At 46.3% G+C, this 20,560-nt stretch overlaps 1 protein-coding gene across 2 annotated transcripts in view; it reads left to right on the top strand.

Moving 5' to 3' along the window:
• Window positions 1-20,560, top strand: part of MDGA1 (MAM domain containing glycosylphosphatidylinositol anchor 1) — a 138,801-nt gene that overhangs the window by 84,541 nt on the left and 33,700 nt on the right. For both annotated transcript variants that reach the window (XM_085055092.1, XM_085055091.1), the window contains 2 exons: window positions 7,257-7,526; window positions 10,859-11,010. In XM_085055092.1, coding sequence (XP_084911218.1) covers window positions 7,257-7,526; window positions 10,859-11,010 — 422 coding nt within the window. The remainder of the gene's footprint in view (window positions 1-7,256; window positions 7,527-10,858; window positions 11,011-20,560) is intronic.

The raw sequence follows: 20,560 nt of genomic DNA on the forward strand, positions 1-20,560 counted from the left end.
TTATCCTAGGATGACAAACTTCATAGATTGGCTTTTTTCCCTCTATTTTCCCTTCTTTACGCACTGGGGAAAGTACAGAGTTGATTACTCGGACATGAAAACACCTATGGGGGCAACTTGCCATAGGCTTAAACTGCAGCAAGGGAATTAGGCTAGATAGTAAGAAAAAATAGTGATAAACTCTGAAGTAAGAAGAAAGAAATAGGTTCTTTGCTTTGGAAGAACTTTATTTAATTCTTTTTTTGTGGGTTGATTTTGGATTTTTTTTCCTTTTTTCCTTAGTTTGCACTGGCAGTGAGTTGCTTTATTCCCAGAACTGCCCAGCTGAGTAGCTCACCTATGAATTATTGAGTAGTAAGATAACTGGTTCTCTGCCAAAAGTTAATGCATATGGGATGCTTTTGGGGAAAGAATATCATTGGCTGACTGCTAGTGAATGTTTGCATCTGAACTATTTATATGCTATTGGGAGCGGCGTGTCACTGCCAGCCCACTTTGTTAAACAGAGTCATGCAATAACAAATGCATGGGTATGAGGTGACACCTTGTTATCTTGTAGAAGACAGGCAGGACATGAGCAAAGAGTTGGTGGTCTGACACTGCTACACGTGGGAGGGCTCCTCTCTGGTGGATATGTGGGTGGGCAGGAGAAGGAAGGGTGGGCAGATCCACCATGGCCATCATCCTGCTTCACCATGTTATAATTAGCAAAATTGGTTGTGAGCTAGAGAAAGTATTTTCATGTTAGTCTGTGGCAAAAAAAACCCCAAACAACAAACCAATTAAGTTTGGGGTTATGCCATTGGTCTGGCAATACTTGGAGATATTAGCTCTGAAATGCCCACTCTCACCCTCTATATTTCTCTTGTGCACAACTTTGCTGACTGGATGGTGTGTGGGTGGGGGGAAGCTGAACATGCATTTCACACACAAATATGGATGTGTTTTCTGTACATGCACCATCTTTTCCTACTTATCTTTTTCAGTTAGGGGAATGCACTCTTTTGAAACGAGGCACTTGAAGGTAAGTGAGGCATGGGAATGATGTGGCTTTACACTGCAGAAGAATATTTTCCTTTGTAGTGTCTTGTTAGTGTGAATTCATCGGGCAGTGAATCTGAGTGGCGTTCCAGCACATCCTGGACAGATCTTTTTTTGAGGAGGCATATCTGTCAGGCTAAAGGTCTGGAAATTCCCATCCAGAATGGACTTTCTTCAAAGTACTCTGTAAAGTGAGCAAGGGGTCTCATGTATTAATCTGCACAGTTCGTCAAGCAGAAGAGGAAATCCTTTCGTAAATCCCTCTTTATTAAAACTAGGTGAAGACTGGTTGAGCTAATTGGCTTGTAAAGTTCAGGGAAGAGGAAAGCAGAAAGGCTGGTAGTGAATACATTTCATCTGCTCTTTTAAAAGCAGTCAACTATCACAGAACTAAACATTCTCTGAGCCCTGCATCTCCAGACCCTGTACTCATTTGTCTAGCAGAAAATGTACTTAGACACATTTGTTTTCTTTGAAATAACAATATTTGCAACTTGGCTTTCAAGCACTGTGCAAAACCCACACATTTCATCCCTTCGTACATGGTGAGACTGAAGTGCAAAGGCAAAAGTCGTATGAGATGAAAGAATGAGATTTGGCTCTTAGCTGAAGTAGGTTGAGCAAGTCTTCCTCCATCTCCCTGCTTCTAACTGCTCATTTATATCTCTCAGAAACAAGCATGTGAGACTGGGCTTGTAAATATGGGTTGGATATTTGTCTGCACATGGAAAACTGCTGGTGCCTAATGTGTGTTCCTAGGGTGGGGGGTGTAGGTGCTGTTGCAAGGAGCAGAATTGCTCAGCTGTGATTCTCCAGCCTTGTGGCAATAGAAGAGCTTCCCGCTTGTTCAGGTAGAGAGTTCTGGCCTCTCCTGGAGCTGAAACCATGGAGTTTTCTCCCTGCTGTGAGAAAAGGGTTGCACTATATTTGCTCCCTGTGTTATCTTTTTTACCCCAGATTATGGGACCAGGGGTTGGAAAAGGAAGGGCACCCTTTGCTGAGATTGCTTTGGTTGTCTAGAGAAGACAGGGAAGACTGCATCCAGTATGACTGCAAAAGGATACCCTTAAAAAATTAAATGGATGGTGAATGGACTCATATAGGTCTCATAAAGTCCTAATAGCTGCCGGTGATGATTTGCTTTCCAGAGAGAGAAATTACTTCCTGTTGTCATGTACTTCTTTGGATAATGAGACTCATCTAATAATTGTAACTAACCACTAAGTGCAGTCTTTCAAACCAGGTTATCCATGTGCTGTTTGCAATGTTCATCCTACAAATGACTGGTCAGTTAGATCTCAGTAAAGAACATGGTGAAGAGTAAAGGCAGGAGTCCCGCTGGTGCTGTGATGCATGGTTAAGCTTTGAGGTAGTCAGTCAGTGGGGTGGGGTGAGAGCTGCTGAAATTAAGCTGCTTTCTAATCTAGCACAGCTTGCTATTTCCATCACTTGTGTTACGTACTGCACTTTCTAGATTTAATTAAAAATTTAAAGACTGATTCTGGAGGATAGAAGGTGTTTCTCACAGAGAAGGAAGCCTGGGCTCAGGATGGAGGCAGCAGGATATGGGTCCTGATATGGAAGGTGTCCTGATTCGGGACACCAGATACTGAAGGTGAGGATACAGGACTTCTGCTCTGCTTCTGTCTGATCTGTGTGTGTGTGACCTTGATTAGGGTGTCGTTCTCTTTGTGCCTCTTTTTTTCCCGTGGGCATTACTGTGCTGTGGTGCTCTTTGCAGCAGAGGAAGCATTGTGGGAAGTAAATTCCTGTAGCAAAATAAGAGTGGAGCAGCCCATGGCAGCTGTACAGACCAGTAGTACAATGCTGGCAGCTCACCTACAGAGATGGCTGTTGTCAGCTGAACATGGCTACAAGGGGTACCAAACTGTTAGTGAGTCAGAAAGCAGGTTATGAGAGAGCTCCCTAGCTCTGACAACCCTTCTAAAACAAACCAGAATTTGGGATTTGATCAGGTTATGCTGTTCACAGTTATCAAACTGCAGTGAGGAAGCAGAATTTGCATGTGTCTTGTGTAATAGCCTTGTCCTGTGATGTCTAGGATATTCAACCTTCTCAATTATTGCCTGAACAACTCTTGTGAGGTCTGTTCACTCAGTGGTCCCCTGTTCTGCAGAAGCTGGTTCATCTTTGTCACTGATTTCTGTGCATCAGTTCACTCCCATAGGAACCTTTCTTTGCCTTTCATCCATACCAGGTTGAGCAGCTTCACAACAACATTGCCATTTTCTAATTCAGGGAATTTTGTTTTCTTTATTTACCCCAGAAGTAAAAAAAACTTCATAGTGCATCTCTGCTATCCTGGGATGCTCTGACTTCATCACTGGTGAAAGAAACATCTTTGCCTTCTGGAGGTATCTGAATTTGATGGGAACCTGCAACAATCTGACAGTACTGCAGTGATGGCCAAGTATCCCTTCTTGAGCTGTGCCCAAGAGCTGGACAGGAGAGTAACAGCACAAAGGAGAGACTCTGGTCTCTCCAGAAGGCTCTTTGGCTCTTGTAAGGAAGAACCTTTGTCCCTTGCTCAAGACTAAAATTGAAACAGACTTAAACCGAACTGACCATAATTCTCAACTGTGAGAAGGCAGTGCACTTCTCACTCACCTAGCACGATGAGCATTTCAGTTCCTGTTATTTCCAGTGAAACCAAGAAAATAAGAGGCTATTGGAACACAAAGCAACAGTCCTTGGTGCTTGACATTTCTTTGTTGTACTTTTCTCACTGCTGCCCTTCATCACTGTGAGCAGTGTTAGCTTAGCAGCCCTTCGGTGCTGAGCATCTGCTCTGGCTCACAGCAAGAGAGCTGCCTGCAGCCCAGCTTTGCTTTAGGGTGCCTGGCACGCTGGAGTAGGTTGCCTGTGTTTGGCTGATTGGAATTGCTCCTAACTAGCTAATTCTGCTGCGAAGGCAGGCTGCCCTGCCTTGTGTTTCACAGCAGCCACATCTTAACAAGGTTGCTGGAGGAGCCTCACTTCGACTTTGCCTCTTTACCCCTTTCATCACTGCTCTTGCCAGCGAGCTCTTCTAGAGCTAAGCTGTGTGCTGAGAGAGAACAGTAATTGTCTATATTTGTTTGCTGTGTTTCTTGCCAAGAGATCCTGAAGCTCTGTATGTGCACAGAGGTTTTTTACCTCCTGGAAGTGTAGCAACTTGCTGCCTGCAACGTGGAGGCTGCTTTAAAGAGCACTTCTGCTACAGGTGCTGTAGTTCAAGGGAGATACAGAAAGGCGTTTGAGGAGCATCTGGTTGAGGATTCACCTTTGGAACTGGGCTAAAAACTTAACGAGCGTCATGGCAGCTTAGCAAGCCAGAATAGCCAAATACTGCTTCCTCACAGCCAGCAGGAATGCTGCTTCCCTGTGACTGTAAGAGGCATCTTGAAAATCATTCCTGCAGCTCCCTAAAGGTGTCTGTGCAGGACTCATGCTGAAGGTTTCTCCTCCAAGATAGTCCCCATCTCAGGTGTACTGGAGCTGTTTAGTTCCTTGTTCTGGGGAGTAGGAGCACCAGCTCATTTAAACAAGCTTTCTTTTGCCTTTAAGCCAGGGAAAAAGAGCAGAAACAGAAAAGACTGTTTTGTTAGCAGTGAGGTTTTACAGACTGAATCCCTGCCTTTGTGCTGAGTCTGCCTTTTGTGTGTAACCTCCTTGAACAACTGTGAACTCCCCAGTCGGCACTGAAGGCCAGAGCTGATGTCTGTCTCTGTAATTGCTGTTGACCTTCCTTTGTTTTCATATCCATGGGAATCTTGGGGAATAGCTGACTCCTGATGTAGTTCTCTATGCTTTGTAGTGATGGGAGAACCTGCTTCAGCTCTCTGTCCAGAAAACCCAGGAGCTCCAGGACTACGTGCAGAGTTAATGCTCATTGGGTGTTTCCTCATGTCAGAGACAAGAGGAGAAAATGTAATCAATTTTTAATTGACAGGCACTTTCAGATATTGCCTTTGCAAGATGATAACATAGGCCCAGAGCCTGTCCCAGTGCAAATCAAGTAAATTCCATTTTCCAGCTGAAGAAGATTAAATATCTTCTGCATCCTTGTCTGCCCTGCTGTTTCAGTGGCATAAGGAAGCATCTGGAGCATCCCTGTTCCTCTGTGGCCCTTTACCAGCCGCAGACTCTCCCTCAGTGAGGCCCAGGAGGGCACTTTCCTTGCAGCATGTGTCCTTGCAGTCAGCACTTTGCCAGTTTCAGACCTTGTCCTCTATCCCAGCCCCACAGCCAGCACAGCTAGGTGCAGTGAGGGAAGCTGCTCTCTCACCCCGCTCTCTCCTTCTCAGGAGATAGACTCCTCTGAGTACATCTGAAGTGGCTGTGCCTTTTTTTTTGAGCCATCTTTTTTCTCTCTTTTTTCTTTTCCCTATATCACCAGCCGGCCTAGATTACAATGTGAGACCCCACTGGCTTCAATTAAGGAGCAGATGTGACTGAAGAAACGGGATAGCAGCTAGGGATGGAGATGACACATTCATGGCACTAGGTCTAATCAAACAACTTCTCACATTATTCTCACTGTGAGGTGGGAGACGTGTGAGCCAAAGGCAAGTCAGCACTTGGAGCACTGGCAGAGACACATCTCCAGGAAAGCCATCTGTAATGAGCTGACCATGCCACTCAGCACAGCAGTGGCAGCTCAGGCAAGGGCTGCTGTTAATCCACCTAAGTGCAGCAAGGTCCAGAGACAGAGCTGAGAACAAGGTACCTTGAAAACAATTAGCCACGTCAAACAAAGGCTGCCACGTGGAGGGGATGATGGGGATGACTGCACACTGCATACCCACATATGCATTTGTGCCCCTGGGAGAAGGGACACGGCATGCCCACCTATGGGACCATACATGTGCCACCTTCATCTGTGGTGAAGATGGGGATGTCACTAGTGTCACAGAGCTGTTGGTGAGTCTTGTTGGGGTCAGGCTATGGGAGAAAAGAGACTGGTGTGCTGGAGCCCTTTCCAGCATGGCTATGTTCAGGGCAGCAGGGATGCTGAGTGACCTGTAGTTGTTGGTGGAGCTGTGTCTGTGGCTCTGCAGATGCTGAGTGTTGCAGGTTTTGGGGTCTGGCTGTGCTTGGAAGCTCTGTGCACGCTTAGAGGAGGCAGGTGCTCTGTACATCTGCAGTGCATGAAAACTGTCTGTGGAAGAGAAGGTGCTTTGAACCTGGAGAAGGTCGGTTGTGATTGTGCTGAAGCTGCTGTAAATCAGTTCTACCTCTTTTCCATTCCGGCTAACAGCTGTTTTGTGTTCAGGAAGCTTTTCTCATTTGAGATGGAGAGCTTCTTGTTATCCCCATGCTGTAGTGTTTTAATTAAGAGTTTACTGCGAGTGAAACATGTTCATCAGATGGCTGTGGAGATTGAAGTCCTCTGTCATTGCATTAAATAAGGAATAACTTAAACAGTATCAATCCAGACTTTCTCCTTGCTCTGCCTCAACCATGCCCAAATTGTGAGGTTCCTGTAAATTTTTACAGGTGCTAAAGACATAGTAGTCTCCCTTTGCTAAGGAGGTGAACACACATCACCATTCCCATTCTCACACTACTGGCAGAAAAGCTGGCATGGATAGATGTGATTCACCTCCCAGTATTGGGCAATTGTTGCCAGAGATAAAAATAGGACCCAAAGTTGCTGTAGCCAGTCCCTGCTGTGTTGTATTGATGTATTTGGGAGAGGCCCTCTAAAACCCCTTCAAGGTCTATGGGGAGAGCCAGTGCATATCCCTCCATCTAAACATAGCATCCTTGATAACCCTGCCAGACACTGACAAGAAGAACATTACTGCTTGGGAACTTACCTCCCCTCTCAAGGAGTGCATTTTATACTGTGTAAGAGGACCAGTTATTCTGGTTAGATGTGAGGATTGAATTCAAGCTGTGATCCAGCTGCTGGTGTTGCACTTCTCACATGAGAGAGCAGGGCTTGGTAGCTCCTCCAAGCAGTGCTCAGTGTGGGATGAGTACTTGCTACAGGTTACCCCTACCTCAGAAATGGGAGGGAGGTAGGATGTGGCCTCAGCCCAGTCAGAAGGGCATGTCAGATGACTGTTGCTTTTGGTGTGATGGATCCTGGCTCCATCCCTTTGGAAACCATAGGTACCTGTCTGGTCAGAGGCGTTCGGGGTGACCGTGCTGAGAGAGGCAGCTGTTCCCTGATGCCATCCCTGTCTGTTGCTCTGTTGGCTCTCCAGTCCCGCCCGTGGTGGAGCCAGCCTTCCAGGACGTACGGCAGGGCATGGGGCACAGTGTCACCCTGCGCTGCACCATGCTCAAGGGCAGCCCCATGAAGGTGGCCACCTCTGTCTGGCGCTTCAACGGGAGCCTCCTGGCGCAGCCCCTGGCAGAGCAACAGGACTACTCGGAACTCAAGGTGGACAGCGTCAGCCGGGAGACCAGTGGGAACTACGAGTGCAGCATTTCCAACGATGTGGGAGTCTCCACCTGCCTCTTCCAGGTGTCTGGTGAGTAACAAAGTGCACATCAGAGCAAGCTGTTGGATGGGGTCATGGGCAGCTTGCTTCTCATAAACTGGTGCCCATACAGTGCCTCTACTGTCTCCTCTGTTCACAGCATTCTGTTCCAGAGGAATGGTTTTCCATCAGCCGGCAGGGAGATCTGTCTCCATCATTCAGGCAGATGGACCTGGAGCAATTAAGTGCTAGCCACTGGTACATTTTAGCAGTGTTTGACCACTTACAGGAGTTAAACTCAAGGCTGCCATCAGCTTTCAAGCTTGGGCAAGCTGTATTGTCGATCAGTATTGACAAGGAGGAAGTGAAAAGCTCTGTACATCCCTCCAACAGGCTCCAAACCATCTAATTCCCCCTTTAAAATCAAAGAAATAAACAAAAACCATATTATGTATTCCTGTGCTTTCCCTATGACTCCTGTCTGTCTGTGTCTGATGATGCTTTCTAGAAAAAAACATGAGCTGGGAATGGACACTGGTACTCAGTGGATTTGCTGCTCACAGTTTCCTGTGAATCCATTATCCACGGTAACAGGACTCCTCTTCAGTACCTGCAATTGCAAAGAGGGATGACAGAGTTATAGCATCTAAAACTGCATATCTGACCTGGCCTTTCCAGCTGATCATTAAATCTGCTTTTCCCATGACCCCAGAACCGACTTGGGCACGAATCTCTAGAAAAGCTCTCCCATGAAGTTGCCTTAATAAGCAATAAATTCAGCCCAAATACTGGGGTTTGAGTCCAGGGCCAATTTATAATACTTTTCAAGACAGGTTTGAAAAAATGAGAATGAATAACATCCAGAGAGGCCTGATTTTGAAGCAGGTTTTTCCTGTGGTTTGGAAAAGCTCAAGTATGCTGTGACTCTGAGATGCTTGCAGAAATGGAGGAACCCAATTTTATTCTACTATTTGAGTTCCTTTTCAGGACCTTGCTCTCACCCCTTGAGATTTCTTGGCATTTGTCTGGCAGTGGATTTTGCTTGAGAGCTTTGGCCCTCTCTACTCTCTCTACCTTTTTCTTGTGCTTGTAACTCTCAGGTCACAAAGTGGTAGCAAACTATATCCCTCTATGAGCCATCACAGAAAACTGTCTCTGTCAAGCCTGGGAATGCTCCCAGGAATTTTGCACTGGTGGCAGTAAAGAATACATATTGGCACCCAGTGTGTCATGCTGTGCCTGAGATAAGATCCCCTCAGCAGAAAGCAGGATTCATCCCTAGAGAGCACTGATCAGGAAAGCAGCAAGCCTTTTTTTTTCCTGCATCCCTTCTCCTTTTCCAAGACATTCATATCTGATGGTAGCTGTTCAATTCGACATCTCTGCCTGTGTCCTGGACAGTTACAAATTAATTAGACCTTCTGAGCCTGTAGAGCAACCTGAAAAATATTCCCAGTGACTAGACTGCTTTACTTGGATTCCTGGAGTTTTAATTCACATCAGCCACAGCCTTGCTATTTGAGCAGGGAGAATGGCATGGTCTCTTTTTGTTTCTGTTTCTTCTCTGTGGAAAAAAAGACCATAAACCTTCCTATGTGACAGGAAGACAGTGACTCATTTGTGACTGAGGGGTGTTCAGGTATACTGAAAATACAGTACATATATCTGACCAGAATGGGATTATTTTCTTCTATGGATGGGTGATTAGCTTTCCAAGATATTTTGGAAGGGTAATGAGACATCTAACCCATTCATCTTGAGGAATTTATCAGGGCAGCCCATACTGTTTATCATCTGTTCCCTCACTATCCACAAGCACAGAAGAGCCTGAAACACAGAAGTCAATAACCTTCAGCTCTTCCCATCAGCAGTAAGCAAAAGATAAAACTTTCCTGCAATGGTAAAAGTTTCCAGACAGAAGGTCTGAAAGTACATTGATGTACAGCATTTCTATCAAAAAGCTTTTTTTTTTTTTCCTAGCTTCTATTTCCATCTTGGAGTCAATTAATAAAGAATTAATATCATGCAAGATGATGATTATAATCAGTTGTGATTTTATTTCAAAATCCATTATGAAGCTTGACTTCCACAGTCAATACAAGTTGAATAAGCAACAATTAGTCTCTGAGGTGATTCTGAACTTCTTGCTTGTGCAAAAATTCAAGTCAATAAAAATAATAAGAGAGAAAGGACTTGGAAATAAATATCAATATTATCCGAGTTCATAAAAAATAAACATTGAATCCTGTCGAGCCTAATTATAACCACACAGAATGTCAGGGCCTGTGATTCAAGTGGAAAGGTGCAGCAGACATCCTGGGGAGATTCTGTTTATGCCTGTTCTGCTCTCCAGCATGCCTTGCTGCCCAGGCATCTTTCTGGTCTCTACTGATTCTGACTGGACCTGAACTCAGACACTTGAGATTTCATTCAGGTCCAACTCCTGCCTGGCTCAGGACAGGACCTGCCAAAAAATTGAAGTTCACTGGGTGAAATGATTGTAATTTCAAATAGGGCAACACCAATTTTAGGTAAGACCTCAAGTTGCCTGTGAGCTCTGTGCATTAATCCCCCAACTTCTGGGCTGCATGGCAGGAGCCTTCAAATTCTGTTTGGTAGTGGTTCAGGACAGCAGCTGCTGGGGAAATGGTGGGAAGTCCCTTCTCTGAACTGCTCGTTTTCCCTCTGGTACATCTTTTCTCTAGTGTTTCCCTTCTCTTGCTGCACTTTGTTTTTAAGGAGAGACGAAAGTTTAGAAAAGACATCTCCGCCCCTGCCAAAGCTCCTGCTGCTTTTACCCAGGCTGAGGTCAGCGTCCCCTTTGCTGCTGAGTTGACTGTTGTTTTACAAAGAGGCTGGAGCACTGTGTTGCTGAGGCAGGGGAGATGCAGAAGGAGCAAGGTCTCCTTTTTAATGCCATGGTCCCTGTGTGATAAATAACACTTTTCCTATGACCTACTGGCCAAATGATCTTTCCTCAGGGTTTGTTAGCAGGAGTCTCTGTAAAGCAGCAGATGAAACGGGAGAAATGCCAGTTTAAAGCTGTTACTTCAAGCTAAACTACAAAGCAAGGGAGAAAATATTAGAGATGGTTCCAGCTGGAGAACTGAAGTTGTTCCCACCTTCTCAGGTGCTGGTCATGTCCCACTGGTGTTGCAAGGCTGCTAATCCTCCCAACAATTTAGGCTGTGAAAGCAGTAGTGATTCACAGAAAAATGGCAGCACATCAGTGCAACAGTAAAGGTGTCCATCATGTTAGAGGCAGGTAGGTAAGCTGGGTGAATGGAGCTCTTTCACTCTCACCACGTCTCTTTGTAATTTTGGTCCCCTTGATCCCACTCTTTTACTTTCCTCCCTCTTTCTTCTCTTTTTTTCGCCTCCAGCAAAAGCTTATAGCCCAGAGTTTTACTATGACACTCCCAACCCCACCTTGAGCCAGAAGCAATCCAAGAATTACTCTTACGTCTTGCAGTGGACCCAGAAGGAGCCTGATGCTGTGGATCCCATCCTCAAGTACCGCCTGGAAGTCCGTCAGGTAAGGTCTGCTCTTCTGGAGTCCCAGCATATGGCCTTGGGAAGACAGCCTTTCAGGAGGCAGGGACATCAATGTCTCCTTGCTGATTTAGATCTGAAAGTGATGAAATTGGCAGATCCTGATGGTCTTGCACCTTCCCCACTGAATGGAAGAGACATGCCAAGTGCACAGCTCAGTGTTGATTTTTACCTCTGGGGCTGGGTACAGTTGAGGTCTTTCAAAGCCCTGCAGCCCCAGCTGGGCTGTTTGGAATGGGGTTTTAATGGGAACAATGCCTTATAGTCATTAGTAGGTGTTGTAGATTTTATAGGCCGAAGATTCAAACAGGTGGAATTCCATCCTCCTCACTTGTATGGAAAAAAGGGAATGAGCTGAAGAGCTCTCCAGGCAGGAACTGCAGGAAAAAGTCAGCAGCAGCTGTTTGTGTTGCAGAAGGGCTTTCATCCTGTCACAGTATCTAAGCTATTTGGACTATATGAACTCTGCAGGGGAAGAGAAGTGGGTTTCGAGGTTTCTGAGTTTGAAGAGAAATCATACTGGGGGTGGGGGCTGGGATAAGAACTGAGTGAAATCTGAAGACATCACTGATTGTAGAAGATTAGGGAAAAGAGTTTGATGTTTTTAAAGAGCACGTTATCTTAGCAGGATTGCCAGGTACTTTCATCCACACCCAGCAAAGCACCTGCATTCAACATTTTTGAAAAATGGGGACACTTAAAATTGGTGGTTCTTGCCATTCAGTGGTAGCTTGGAAGCAAATGAATTTTGCAAGGAAAAGTTTGTTTACTGTAGGTAGAAAACAAAATAATTAAAAAGATTCAAGTGTCTCTTTCCTCTAGTTCTGCACAGTAGGCTCCAGTTTTATGTCTCCGTTTGATTGTGAGCTCTCTGGGGTGGGACAGCCTTTGTTTGTTACTCATGCTGTGTGGAGCACGTTGTCAGTACTTAATAATAATACAGGACACGGGGGAGCCTCTAATAATGAAGGCAGTTTGTCATAGTAGATCTTCCCTCTGAGCCAACTTTTGCTATTATCAGCACTGCAACTCAATGAACAAATTTGTGGGTTTTATCCTTCTCCAGTAAGTTAAGGGTTTTTTCTCTTTGCACAGTGTCTAAAAGTAATCTTGGTTCTATTCTTCATTGAGCTCCTACTGAAAGGGATCAAGAAAAGGAAAAATCACTTTTCTGCTTTAAGTTAGGACATGAAGGGAGATGAGTGCCTTGCAAATTAAACACACACCCCCATTTTTGTTTGTACCCCATTGGTTCCTGTTGTTAGTGTTTTGCAGCATCACCACCACGTAGTTGTGGCTGTTGAGAGCTGTGTTTTAAGGAGCACAATCCCAAGGTCCTGCTGTAGCCCAGTCATGTATGGGAAGGCTCTTAGAAATGGCTACAGGTGTCATCGTGGTAGCCTGGAACTGAATAAGGGAAGGCAGAGAGAGGAGGAGGCAGGGGAGTTTTGTTCCCACTTCTGTTAAGCACAAGCAGGAAACAATTTTGTGGTACTACTGTAAAAAATTAATCTTGTCCTGGCTGAAACTAGGACACACTAGAATAGGCTTTCATGGTCTTGCCTCCTCCTGGCCTTTCTCCAATGAAAACACTCGCATTTCGTGGTGAGGTCTCCACCTCCATGTGCCATACTGCGGTTTTACTGAGCCCTTTTCATTTCCTTGCTTCAGAGGATCACATCCCCTCTCAAATCCAGTCTCCTGCTTCCCTGTATTCATGTGCTGCCTTCATGGCGTTCTCATTATGATGTCTCACTTGGGCTCCAAGCAGCCTTGTGACACTCCTGACCTTTTACTCATTCCCTTGCTCCATCACCTTCTCAAATGTCCTGCAGATTCTGCTGGTTTATCCCACCTTCTTCTCTGTGCTGGGGCACCTGGGCTAAGCTTTGCGTCCTTCCGTTCCATTGTTGGACTGCAAAACATAGTGACCTCAGTGAATATAACTGAGAAAAGCTCAAAAGCTTAAAAGTGTTGCTGACTGGAAGGCTCTTAAGAAAGGGGATTTGTTTGCCTGAATGTGGAGCTGCTGTTTGCCTACACACTCTCCTCTGGATACACTGGCTTTCCAGGCACTAGCTGTGGTGGCACAAAAATACTCCTAGAGAGCTGGGATTGAATATTCTCCTTAGGTAAAACGGGCCTTACACATGGCCAGAGGTAACTGATTTGTTGCCAACATCAAGCTGGTGAGAGCTCACCCAGCCAGCCAGCCCACCTTCTCCCCCAGTCCCAGGAGCTCTGCAGCCTCAGTGGGCATGGCAGGGGCTCTTCAACACCTCAAGGATGAATGAATGTGGCAGCAGCAGCCTGCAGTCTTTGAGTGGTGAGGAGCTGTCAGGAGGAAGAGGGGATGGAAAGAGGAGAATTAACTCTTGCTGAGGTGGAATCCAAAACTCAACCATCTGGAATGCCCACTGGTTGCAATTTGGTTTGCTGGTTTTCATTTCACACTCTGTGGTTTGCTTAAGGAGCTCTTGGCATATGTAATGTGAAGATCCCCAAGTAACAGGATGCTTTGCAAGGCACCTGGGAACCCTTGATTTAAATTTGCTTGCTGCAGCTGCTGAAAATGGGGCTGGGTGGGAGTCAAAGTGCTGCTTATTAATTGGCTGGTACCATGCCTCCTCCAATTCGTCATGTACGGCAGCTTCCTAGGGCGTTACCGAGGGGATTGCAAGCAGTCTGGGGGAATTTGGTTTCCTAAGCAATGCATGGGGGCTCCCAGCAAGATGGGCAGATGCACTTCCACCAGGGTTGATTGTTCCCAGTGCTGCAGAGCAGGCTGAGCAGCGCAACAGATGCGCCAGTTCCAGCAGAATAAGAACTAACTTGCGATTAAAACCATATATGCAGCTTGACAGCTTGGAGCCACTGACCCAGGAAAGCGTGTATGATGGCAACCTGGGGCAAGCTTCTTGCAAAGCCTCTGCTCTATGTCTCGGCAAACAGGCTGTTGTTTCCTGGAGGGTATTGTACAGGTGGGCTTAGGCAGTGGCATTGTTCAGCGACAATTCAGAGGGGAGAACATGCCCAGTGAAGAGCAGCAGGGGCCTCGTAGCCATCTGTCCTGACAGCTCGGGAGGTTTTTCCTTTCTTGCTGCAAGGCAACTGATCCTAATGTCAACCACCTTACTTCACCTTAGCCAGGGACTTCACTGAGGTCACAGCCTTGGATCGTTTGGTTGTGGGCAGATGCCATGAGGCTTTTGGGCGATTTGTTTGGTCAGCTTTTTTTCTTCCATGTATTCTTGCAGTGTAGAAAAGGCACTGAAGTACTGCACTCCAACTGAAAATGCTTTTCATTGCTTGGGGATTCAAAGCAGCCTCCCCAAACCAGATCTTTGCTTAAAAAATAAAAAGCCTTTTAAGTTGCTTGTTTCTCTCTGTGTATTTTATACTCGTCCCAGGGCTCTGCTCTAACATTAAAGAGAAATGAAAAGCCATCTAACACTGCAAGCAGGTTGCATCATGGAGGAATGATCTGAGTTGGGCTGGTGGTTATGGTTATGGGGGATAGTGGCAGAATAACTGTGCACTTAATGAGCTGGAACCCATCCGTGGCCTGAGGCTGCAAGAGAAAGAGGAAGGAGAAGCTATTGGTGCAGTGGGAAAGTTTAATCTTCATTGTTCCCCTCAAGGTGACCTGAGGCTGCTCCTCTGTACCTTCTCATACACAGGCTCGGGCCAGAACTGGGTCAGCTTTACATATTCCTGCCTTTTCCCTCCTCAGAGCAGGCTCAGTCTACCTGCCAGCCAGACCCCTGAAATTTGCACTGGGCCAGGCCCCAGACCCATTTGCTAAATTAGCTCACTGGGTTGTCACTTCAGATTAATTCCTGTCAGGGAGACTGTCTTTAATGAGACTGGCCCTGTGCAACGCCTGAGTAATTGTATGGTCTCTCTTTGTTTGTACTTTCATCTCCTCCATGTTGGATAAACATTCCCTGCTGTCTACAAAACTCATCTGGGCTTGGGAGCCGGCTGCCACTTGCCTCATCAGCCAGCCAGAGCAGCATTAATGAGAGCTGTGGCAGTGGGGAGCCTGCACACCATGTGGGGAGGTGACAGATAACAGAGCTGTTTGGACAGACACGGGACAGGGGCGTTAGCAGGAATTTAATGACTGTGATTAGAGTGGAAGGTTAACTCTGCTGATGGCCATCCCAACACAGCGGGAGAGGTTTTATGCCAGGGCCCATGGACTATGGATCTGTATCACTTAATTTCTGCCTCTGAGTTGTTCTTTTTCTCTCCTCTGAGCCCACTTCAGCAGTGTCTGTCTACTGCTGTCTGTCTTTGGCTTCATTAGCTCTCGGAGCCAGCCGCCCCTCCAAGGAGGGTCTCTCCCGCTCTTTCTGTGCTGAGCAGGGGTGCTATTACTCAAAAGGGAGGAAGAACCAGCTGGAACCTGCCCACACTTTCTTGTAAATGTTTGCTTGGGAATGCCTTTGGGTCCCGGGTTAGAAAAGGCTGTGACTGCAGAAAGGTGATGTGCTTGAGCAGGTGGTGGCTCTTGCAGCAGCCCAGCCATGGGCCCTGGGAGGTGAACAAAACTCCTTTTCTTTTGCACATGGAACCGTGCTTCAGGCAAAGATTCTTGGGAAATGGAGCAGCTGGCACCTTGGGGAGTTGCCTGGGGGCTGCACCTCAGAGCTGAGGGACACCAAAGGCTTAGCAAGGAGGCAGCTCTGCACAAGGCAGAGTTCAGGGTGGCCAAACTCGCTTTACAAAGGGGCTGACATTTTGCTGTCTCTGCAGCACAACACTGTCATTGCCAAGGCAACCGCTGCAGACCAGGTTGGGTCCATAGCCCTCATCCCAAGGCTCTCTGGGGAACTGTGACCCCACTGGCCCCAGCCTATGTGTTTTCCCACTGTAGTATTGAGGTGGGGTTTTCAGCTGGGGGATGCTGCAAGAGCTGAGGAGGTGATATCTGATTTAGGACTTAACTAAAAAGCAGTCAGGGCTATCCTAGTTTTCATACTAGATAATGAAATCTTAAAGGGTGGAGTTGTAGCTTGCAAGCTAGGGAGGGACCCATCCTGCTCTGGAAAAAATGTGCTCTGTTGTGCACTGGCCTGATGTTACCTGGGAAAAGGGAATATGTTTGTGGTGCCACATCCACCAAAAAATCCTCCCGCTGACAAGGTGCTTAATTGGACAGCCCAGTTTGCTGTCCAGGGTGGCACACAGACAGGGCACATAGAACAGGGGTGTGTGAGTCCCTTTGCTTAGAACATCACAGTCCCAGCCAACTGCAGCCAGAAAGGGAGTGTAGTTTTTCCTGAAGCAGCACCTGGTGGCCTTGGCTGCACGTGAGTTGCTGCGTGGACCAAAATACTCATGGGATGTGACAAACCACAGCCCTTTACTGTCCATCATTTCATTTGGTACAGGCTTGAGACAGGCTTGGTCCTGTCTCACTGGTGTTAGGACAGGGGACTCCAGTGACTTGGCCTTACCGTGTTTGCCCAGCACTGAATCTCAAAGCAGACCTTTTTTTGCAGGATGGCTTATAAGTCACATCTGTGAGAAAGCTTCTTTAGTCCTCTCTTCTTTTTTTTCCTACCTTGTCTGCCAGTTTGATGTTTGATCACAGGCTGCTGTCATATGGGATGTCAAATCAACACAATTCTATCTACCTGCAGAGCCATCCTCCGTAGTGGGAAAAGGTCTTTTTTCAGCTCTGTCCTATCTCCCTACTGATTCTCTTTTTTTTTATTTCAACTTTTGTTCAGGCAGTGAGAATAGGCAGATTATATCTGTGCTCTCAAGTCAATTGCCTTCAGTTGTGCTAGTGGCCTGCGTGATGCTGGGCAGGACTCAGCCCTGAGGAAAAGGAGGCAGAAACAACAGTGCCAGTGGGAGGTGTGTTTGGTGGATGGTTTGAACAGCCATCATGATGGAAAGCCAGGGAAAGCAAGAGAGAGGAGGTACTGCCTTTCCAGGCTGCAAGAGGAGGAGAGGTTTGGGACTGTCAGCCACATGCTGGTGGAAGGAGTGCTGGCTAATCAATAACATGGTGGACAAGCAGTCCTTGAAGCTTAGTAAGATTGCTGTGTGGGACCTGGAGGTGAAGCAGCGACTTTGCCACAGGCATTTGGGAGTGAAGACAGCAGGATCTTGCCTGAGCTGTGCTCTCTGCTGCCTAGAAATGGGACACACCATCAGTCACTGCAGCTGACAGCAGAATGAACCATCTCTCTTTTCATCCCTAGCAATCTGTCGCAGGGGATGCTGCTAGAACAAGGTCTGCTCCACCTGTGTTGTAAGGGAAGATCCCAGGAAGCTTGGCACAGCACTGATGGGTCAGGTGGGTTCAGTGGAAATGGCTGGTAGCCATGGGATAGGGTTTCTCCCTTAGCTAGGCTAACAGTTTCCAGTGCCGCTATTGGGACTTCTTCCCTTTGCCCATGAGAGCTTAGCAAATTATGCTTAACTAATGAATTAGTTTGATTAATTCTGTCTTTTTGCATTCACAAATTGCTCTTCAATATGATACATGGTTTTTCTGAACTGGTCTTCCCTAGTCCACAGATCATTTGTAATCAGTTAGTTGGGAAAATTAGCAGTATGAGCAGTGGCAGATTAGTTGTGCCTCAGTCTCAAGGCATCATTTCTCTTCTAATGTAATTATCCAAAGTAAGTAAAGTGTAGTTGGTTGACCTTGGCACCAAACTGCTCTGTCATTCCCCTCCTCAGCAAGAGAGGAGGGGGGAAAATAAGATTGAAAAAACCATGTGGGTCAAGAGAAAGGCAGTTTAATAATGTAAAACTGAGGCCACATGCAGAAGCAAATGAAAACAAACAATTGATTCTTCACTTCCCATCTGCAGGCAATGTCCAGCCACTTCCTGGGAAGCAGGTCTTCAGTACAAGTAGCAGTTACTCTGAAAGACAAATGTCACACTAACAAATACCCCCCATACTTTCATATCCCTTTGGTCAGTTTGAATCAGGAGTCCTGGATATGATGTCTCCTCCCAAGTTCTTGCCCACCCCCAGCCTACTGTTGAGGGGAGAGTGTTGAAGAGACAGCACTGATGCTGTGGGGACTCTGCTTAGCAGTAGCCAAAACACTGGTGTGTTGTCAAGCTCCTTCTAGCTACCCACACAGTAGGTGTGAGGGCTCCTATGGGGAAAATTACCTCTGTCTCACCCAGATCCATGCATAAGGTAACTGCCCAAAACAGGGTAGCTGGTAGTTTTACAAGGTGTCTTGCCATTCATAAGGTGCCTTGCAGTGAGATTTTGTCTTAACATTAACTTTTCATAAGTACTGCTCCTAATGCAGTTCAAGTACTTGACTGGGCAAGAGAGAGAGCAGGGTATTGTTTAACTTTCCTTGTACAAGGGAATAATCCAAGCAGATGTCCCAGTTTCAGCTGTGCTCAGAATAATCTTGCTGGAAAGGCTCATATGATCTTAAGACACATCCAGAAGGAAAATCTCATGTCTCTCTAGCTCCTAACACCACTGTTCAGTGCTCATTTGGGGTAAGGAAGATGTGAGAGAAGAGATAATCAGATTCCCCAAACCAATACACCCCTCACAGCAGCCTTGCAGGACAGAGATGTTGTTTTCACACCACTGTGCTTGTTCATATCCAGCAGGCTCTTGGCTTGTGTTTTACAAAGATGAGTGCAGAATAAAAAATGCTTGCCAGGTATCAAAGTCTGTCCTTTTTGTGCATCTCTTATCCACATTCCTTTGGTGGTTTGAAGGGGTATATGCTAGTATTGAGTTTTCCTGAAAGTCCCTGTTGGTAGGCCGTGATGCAGCATCCCCCATTTACTCTGCTCATGTGTTATTTTCAGTAGTCAGTCCATGCTCCTCCTGCTCTTCACTGTCTTTTCTTTGTGGACCTTTGTGCCTTTCCCTGCTCCCCCTCCTATATTCCACCTCGTCTGTTTTTTTTTTTTGTTTCTGTTTCCTTTCTTTGGTTTTGTTCTTGATTTTGTCTCTATTTTCCCCTGGCTCTCACTTCCTAGAACACGCTGGAGATAGGAAATCTCCAGAGTGTATGAAGGGGAAGGTTTCAGAAGAGAGATGTAGTCTCTCCCATCGCTAGTCACAAATGAGCAGGAGTAGGCACTAGATGGATGTTTTGGCTGTGTTTCATAAAGAAATGAAGCAGACAGCATGGAGCAATGTGAAGGGTTTTATGGCTCTCCCTGCATATGCTGTGCTGCCTCTGCCTCTTCTTTATAGACGGCCTAGAGGCTCTGGAATGATACTTACCTATATACCTTCATTACAGGTACCAGACTGGAAAGTCCAGAGTCACACAAAAAGGCTGTTTCTGCTCCAGGAAGCATTGGTGCTGTTCTTTATTAGCTGTTTTCAAGGGTGAAGGTGCCCTAACAGAGGGCTCTGCGGGGTCTGTGGAGAGCCCAAGAAAAGAAGCCTGGGAGATGGCAACTCCTGTTAGTGGAGCATGTCCTGCTTGCAAGTTACACACATATATAGGCAAAGTGGCTCAGAGTTCAGCCTAACTGCAGCTGGGCAGACTTGGACTGTGCAGAGCCAAATTGCTTTTTCTTCTTGGAGCCAGAAATGCTGACAGCATGGGTCCAACTGCAAGCAGATATGTCCAGTGCAGGGAAATTGGTGGAAGAGGAGACTGTGTGTAGTGACGTAGGGATGGATATAAAGTTGGATCCAGTGAGGCATTGAGCAGTGCTGATTTTCAGATATGAGGCTCAAAAGAGTCTGGAACCATTGTTCTATTCAAGAGGGGGATGTGGAGGAACATGAGGGATGTTGTCTCTCATCCAGCTCCTGCCCATACAATAGACAGAGGGGTGATTGCAGGCTCTGCAGTGCATACAGGTAGGAAATTGGAGTAACAGTGGAGATCTTCCAGTCTGAAACAGAAGGACTGCATGTGCCTTCAGGGTGGAAAATAAGGCTGTGAGACAGTAGAGGAAAGCCTCAGTTAAGGCTTGTGCTTGACTGCCTCTCTGACAGAGTGAAGGCTAGGTCTGTTCTTCCTTAAACCAGGGAACATACGCTAATAAAATACATATTGCTTTCTGATCAGACCCTAATGAAAGACATTATTGAAGAGTGTGGAACAAGCACTTACAGTAATTCATGACAGCACCAATTTAGCTTCTCTAGGAAGCTGTAAACTGCTACTCTTGGAACCTAATGAGGATGGGCAGCTGATTGCCTGTGCAAGAGGAAGAGAGAGAGACTGACTCCCAGCCTAGATGGCTCCAGCTGTCCTCAGAAGCTGTTGAAGGTTGCAGTTGCTTCTCTCTCTGGAGCTGAGAATGTTTAATCCCACAAACTGGGTCTCCTGATAAAGGACAGTTCAGGACAAAAAGTTTCCAGGATTCCTCATTAGGAGTGAATAATGGATTTGCTTTGGTCATCCATCGTTGCTTAACCCCAGCATCTAAACCTGTGTGCTTGGCTGATGAATAACATAGGCATGAATTTCAGTTCACCGATATGCTTGTCTGGGAAATGCCAGCTTTGTGCTTGCAATGTGATTATTTGTTCTGGAAACCCCTTATGAGTAA

The sequence above is a fragment of the Lichenostomus cassidix genome, chromosome 3 (assembly GCF_008360975.1).
Source record: "Lichenostomus cassidix isolate B80296 chromosome 3, HeHo_3.0, whole genome shotgun sequence".
Taxonomy (NCBI): domain Eukaryota; kingdom Metazoa; phylum Chordata; class Aves; order Passeriformes; family Meliphagidae; genus Lichenostomus; species Lichenostomus cassidix.